A 6280-nucleotide genomic window follows, 5' to 3' on the forward strand; every position below is an offset into this window, starting at 1 on the left:
ACAAATAACAACAATAATTTGGGATGAAGCACCAATGGCAAATAAAGATTCAGTGCAATCATTAGACCGCTGATGAACGGATAATTTATACCCTTTTTGCACTACAAGAAAAAAGGCCTATGGCCACACTTTTTTTGCTACGTTTTAAAAGCGTGGCCAAAAGTGGTCTATGGCCACGCTTTTGTGAGGGTGGCACTTGAATAGAGATTTGGCCACATTTTTTATTGCTACGCTTCAAAAGCGTGGTGAAAAAGGTCAATGGCCACGTTTTTATGAGGGTGACAGTTGATGCGAGATTTAGCCACGTTTTTTTTCTGCCACGCTTATAAAGCGTAGCCATAGAGAGATTTCGGCACGCTTTTAAAGCGTGACAACAGGAATTTATTATTGTGGCGTTTGAAAAGCGTAGCCGTTTCCTACAAACCTTTTGGCACGCTTCAAAAGCGTGGCCAAAAGGTTCCCTCAAAAAAAAATAAAAATGTGAGTCTCTTGTAAGTCTTAAAACTTTTTGAGATTAAAGACTAAAGAGCTCGTATACTACCCTGCCTTCATCAGAAGCTCTTTCAAAGACCCTAAACCCTAACTCCTCCTTCTTCAAACATTATTAAGCCCTAACTCCTGCGACGACGAACCACTCCTGCAACGATGACACTCTGTGAAGTACCTAGCTGCGCTCGCGATGCCTCCACCAGCAATCCCTCTTCCGGCACCCCTAACCCTCATTCTGCGGTGACTCTCCAGCAGTGACTCCCTCCGCTCAGTTGTCGTTGCAAACCCGCCGTCGATGCTCCCTTTGCCGCCGCTCCCTTCCGTTTCTGCAAACCCTTGACTCCTTCGGCGCTGCTCCCTTCGATTTCGTGAAGAAGCTGCAGCCGAAGCTCAAGGAGATTCGGAGGGTGTACTCTTCCCCTGAATTCAGCAAGAAGGTTCTGGAGAAATGGCACCCCAGGGCAACAATTCGGATTGACCTTTCTGCGATTCGAAACGCCATCGTTTCGGAGGTGGAGGAGGAAGACGAAGATAGCAATGCTACTGTGGTGTTTGAGAGGGGGAAGAGGGGGCGGAGGTTGAGCTTGAAGGAGTTTTGGGGTGAGTGGGTTAGGGAGGCTGAAGGTGAGGGTAGTGGTGGTGGTGATTGGGAACCAATTCGAGCTTTGAAGAGCAGGTTTAAGGACTTTGAGAAGTGTAGTTCCTCCTCTGAGATTTTCGATGGCTTCAAGAACAGTGAATTTCTCGAGAAAGTCAAGTCCAGCTTGGTATGCTTCCTTCTCTTTCCCCTTTTTCTGCAACTTCAATACTGTTAATTTATGCTCTTTATTCTGTTCTTTTCTTTGTTTAGTTAAATTTCAGCTTGAATTGCAAGTAGGTTCCACTTTCGTTGTTTCTATTTTCACAGTTACTATTTTTAGGAACAGGCTGTTGTTTAGCTTTTCACAATTTCTATATGCACCTCTTTTTTTTGTTCATGGGGTACAGATATTCATATAATCCTTTGTCTGAGAGTAGTTTTTGCAAGGAGAATTCGATAGAGGGTCTGTCGACTTTCTAATTTATGTCTTTATGTGTGTATTCATCCAAGCAGCTATTCTACTGAAAATTATCTGTAGTGTTAGATTAATTTTACTGTTAGAAGGATTATTATTTCTTGTTATTATCCATTTGCATGCAATTAGTGAGTTCAATGCGTCTGTTGACTGGGATGGAGTGGATGTTGTGATTTTTCTTTTTCTTAGTCCTTTTTACTTTTTAGTAAATAACATGTCAAGTGTATATACATGTGAATGTCATTAACTAACTTCCTCAGAGTTGGATTTTGCTCATTTGAACATCAATTTGATGACTGCTTCATTCTAAGGACTATTTTCTTCTTTTGTTGTTGAAATCAATGCGCTGGGATCATCAAGACTCAAAGGACTCCTTAAAACCCATTATTCCTTGGATTTTTTTAGTTGTGTCCAAAAATGTCTCTTATGTTTTTGGGCATAAAGTTTTCAGCTGGTATCATATTCATGTGAGGGGGGCTATCTTTAATTGAGACATCATTACACCATTAGGATTTGTTGTGAAAAGATTAAATAAATAAAAGAGGTGCAAAACGAAATAGGGGATGAGAAACTCAAGCATGATAAAAATGCTATCTTCTAATAGTTGTTTGCATGATAAGGGTGTCATTGTCATTCTTCTCCTTGTGTTATAATTATTAACTTTTTCTCTGTACTGGTTCTTTTATGTTCACTTGTTGCAGGAAGTGGCACCATTGGACGTACCAGAACTTCTGGCCTACTTCGTTAAACAATCTGGGCCATAAAGAACGAGATAAAAAACTGAAATGGGAAGTTAACTCTTGTGTATAGTGGTTATTGTCTTGGCTCATAATCATTGATATTATTTTGACTTGTGCAAATTTGTTGTATTATTAAATTTAGGCAGGCTATGCCCCAGCCAAGAATGACTTTCTATTTGAGAAGGTTTGTTTCCAGAAATGGTAAGGGTGGGGGAAGTCAATTCCAGAATGACTTTCTCATTATGATATTTTCTTCAAATAGATTGCTTCCATGTGTGACGGAACATTTACTTGCGGAAATAGTTCAACTGACAGTAACTGATATTACAAAAGCAATTGAGTGGTTGCAATGCTCATACTTGTATGTTAGAATGAAAAAGGTATGTAATTAAGAATGTCTTTCAGATTTATCATTGAGTTTCTCCAATTTGGTCTGATGAAAATTTTTATCTGCAAGCAGAACCCTGAGAACTATTCAATTAAGAAAGGAATTTCTGGTGATCGTTTAGTGAAGCATGTTCAAGGTGCAATTGTTGTCCTGCAGTTGAGCTTATAGCTTTCTATTTTTATTCCTCTCTTTCTCCAAGGTTTTTGTTTTCCTCCTATTTCACTTCATTAATTATTGAAGCTATGTTATGTTAGATATTTGTGTTAAGAAAGTTAACGAGTTATCTCAGCACCAAATGGTAGAGATTGATGAAGATGGTTTCCTCTTGAGCCCATTAGGTATGTTATTAAGTATAATTTATTATCATGCTATATTTACAGAAATTAGAATCCAAACTGGTTGCTGATATTTCCTTTTCTACTGCAGATCCTGGGAGGCTAATGACAGTATTATTTGAGATTTGATACTATGAAACAGATAATGAGGACACCTGAAAACTGCTGTCTAGAAGATGCGCTTCATGTTATTTGCTCTGCAGAAGAAATTACTTGTGCGGATATTCTCATTAACTGTTTTAGTGTCTAATGCAAATATGTTTCTTCATTAAGTATTGATATAGTGTTGTACCCGTAAAATGAAGGGATACAGCTAAGACACAATGAGAAGAAGTTTTGTCATTTGTTGTTGGATAATTTTAAAGCTGGGACTATGTCCCATAGTTTTATCGTGATTCTCCATAGAGCTTTGATTTCTTGTATGAATAGAGCTTTGTCTAGTCATGTTTCATTCAAAAGCAAGCTTATTCTAATGAAAACCGACAAGTTTNNCTCTCTCTCTCTCTCTCTCACTCAGCGTAGCCATATAAATCTCTATTGGCACGCTTTAAAAGCGTAGCCATAATGTACAATAGCATCAACAGCTACGCTTTGCATGGCTGTTTCTCACAGCTATTGGCACGCTTTAAAAGCGTTGCGATCTTTAAAAACGTGGCAAAAAAAAAAGCGTGACGATAGGTCACCAAAAGCGTAGCGATAGAGCAACCGGCACCCTTGCAGTTGTGACCCTTTCAAAAGCGTGCCGGTAACTCAAAAAGCGTGGCAAAAAGCTATCACTACGCTTTTTTGGACTTTTTGCCACACTTTAAAAGCGTAGCAAAAAGCTTGTTTTCTTGTAGTGTTGGCATTGTTTTTACATAATTTTTAGTATGATTTAGTTACTTTTTATTATATTTTTATTAGTTTTTATTCAAAAATCACATTTCTGGACTTTACTATGAGTTTGTGTGTTTTTCTGTGATTTCATGTATTTTCTGGCTGAAATTGAGGGACCTGAGCAAAAATCTGATTCAGAGGCTGAAAAAGGACTGCAGATGTTGTTGGATTCTGACCCTCCTGAACTCGAAGTAGATTTTCTGGAGCTACAGAAGCCTAATTGGTGCGCTCTCAATTATGTTGGAAAGTAGACATCCTGAGCTTTCCAGAAATATATAATAGTCCATACTTTTCCCGAGATTTGATGGCCCAAACTGGCGCTCAAATCCAGCCTAAAACTTTCTTGCGTAAAACGCCCAAAATGGCACCCAAGCTGGCGTTTAACTCCAGGAATAGCCTATGCACGTGTAAAGCTTAATGCTCAGCCCAAGCACACACCAAGTGGGCCCTGGAAGTGGATTTCTGCACTATCTGCACTTAGTTACTGATTTTCTGTAAACATAAGTTACTAGTTTAGTATAAATAGCACTTTTTACTATTGTATTCCTATCAATCTTTACAGCTCTGGATGTTTAGTCCTTAGACCTTTGGAATGGAGGCTGGCCTCATGGCCATGCCTAGACCTTTTTCACTTATGTATTTTCAACGGTGGAGTTTCTACACCCCATAGATTAAGGTGTGGAGCTCTGTTATTCTTCATGAATTAATGCAAGTACTATTGTTTTTCCTTCAATTCACGCCTACTTCTTCTCTAAGATACTCACTCGTACTTCAATCTAGAGAATGATATGATCTGTGACACTCATCATTATTCTCAATTCTATGAACGCGTACCTGACAACCACTTCCGTTCTATCTGAGCTCAACGTAGTCATTGCGCGACAGCTTGAGTGCATATCTCTTGGGTATCTAATACACGGACCGAGTCTGTGAGATGAGTATCTTCGTGCCATAGGCTAGAACCAATTGGCAGCCATTCTTGAGATCCAGAAAGTCTAAACCTTGTCTGTGGTATTTCGAGTAGGATCTAGGAAGGGATGACTGTAAAGAGCTTCAAACCTACGAATGTTGGGCGCAGTGACAGTGCGCAAAAGGATCAATGGATTCTATTCCGACGCTAGCAGGAATCGACAGATGATTAGCCATGCGGTAGCTATGCCTGGTATTTTTTATCTGAGATGAGAAATCTGACAGTTGATTAGCCATGCAGAAACCGTAGAGGACCATTTTCACTGAGAGGATCCTACAGCTTGCCATGGAAGGGAACACGCATGGTTGGAAGAAGGCAATAGGAATGTAGAGGTTCAGAAGCAACAAAGCATCTCCAAAACGCTTATCTGAAATTCCCACCAATGAATTACATAAGTATCTCTATTTTATTTTTTTATTTATCTTTTAATTATCAAAACTCATAACCATTTGAATCCACCTGACTGAGATTTACAAGATGGCCATAGGTTGCTTCAAGCCGACAATCTCCGTGGGATCGACCCTTACTCGCGTAAAGTATTACTTGGACGACCCAGTGCACTTGCTGGTTAGTTGTGCGGAGTTATGAAAAGTGTGAATCACAATTTCCCACACCAAGTTTTTTGCGTTGTTGCCGGGGATTGTTCGAGTTTGGACAACTGACGGTTCATCCTGTTGCTTAGATTAGGTAATTTTATTTTATGTTTAAGTTTTTTAATTCTTATTTTCTAAAAAAAAAGTTTGTTCTTCAGAGTTTTTAAGAATGAATTCTAGAGTTTCATGAGATATGTTGAATCCTGGCTAGCTGTTAAGCCATGTCTAATCTTTTAGACCGACGTTTTCACTTATCTTTGCAAGAGCCTTTTGGTTCCCATCAATTTGGCTGTTGTATGTAATGCTCTGCTAAAGCTTGGCTGGCCATTGGCCATGTCTAATTCTATTGGACCGAAGCTTTAGACTAACATTGCACGAATCCTGGAATTCTTATAAAAAATTTTGAATTTCTTTATTTTCTTTTCCCAAAATAATTTTAGAAAAATACAACAAAAAAAAATTTAATAAAATCATAAAACCAAAAATTTTGTGTTTCTTGTTTGAGTCTAGTGTCAAATTTTAAGTTTGGTGTCAATTGTATGTTTTAACTTTTCTAAAATTTTCGAAAATATATGCATTGTGTTCTTCTTTATCTTCAAGTTGTTCTTGATGATTTTCTTTGTTTAATCTTGTGATTTTCTTGTTGTGTGTCTTTTGTTGTTTTTCATATGCATTTTCGAATTTATAGTGTCTAAACATTAAAATTTTTTATGTTTGGTGTCTTGCATGTGTTTCTTTTCTTAAAATTTTTCAAAAATATGTTCTTGATGTTCATCATGATCTTCAAAGTGTTCTTGGTGTTCATTTTGACATTCAAAGTGTTCTTGCATGCAT

General features: G+C 38.2%; 1 protein-coding gene across 1 annotated transcript; it reads left to right on the forward strand.

The window, feature by feature from the left end:
• On the forward strand, positions 2523 to 3497 carry LOC107648134 (DExH-box ATP-dependent RNA helicase DExH17-like). Its single transcript, XM_016352125.2, has 4 exons — positions 2523 to 2664; positions 2745 to 2808; positions 2927 to 3010; positions 3099 to 3497. The coding sequence occupies exons 1-4, from the start codon at positions 2527 to 2529 to the stop codon at positions 3134 to 3136; spliced, it is 324 nt and encodes a 107-aa protein (XP_016207611.1). The 5' UTR covers positions 2523 to 2526; the 3' UTR covers positions 3137 to 3497.

The sequence above is a fragment of the Arachis ipaensis genome, chromosome B06 (genome assembly GCF_000816755.2).
Source record: "Arachis ipaensis cultivar K30076 chromosome B06, Araip1.1, whole genome shotgun sequence".
NCBI classification, from domain to species: Eukaryota; Viridiplantae; Streptophyta; class Magnoliopsida; order Fabales; family Fabaceae; genus Arachis; species Arachis ipaensis.

Bases quoted from the DNA above. Each gene is read 5' to 3' on its own strand.
- LOC107648134 (XM_016352125.2), top strand. From the start codon at position 2,527: ATGATATTTTCTTCAAATAGATTGCTTCCATGTGTGACGGAACATTTA. The intron at 2,809-2,926 runs GTGCAATTGTTG...ATGTTATGTTAG, and splicing joins TTTAGTGAAGCATGTTCAAG to ATATTTGTGTTAAGAAAGTT. The intron at 3,011-3,098 runs GTATGTTATTAA...TTTCTACTGCAG, and splicing joins TTTCCTCTTGAGCCCATTAG to ATCCTGGGAGGCTAATGACA.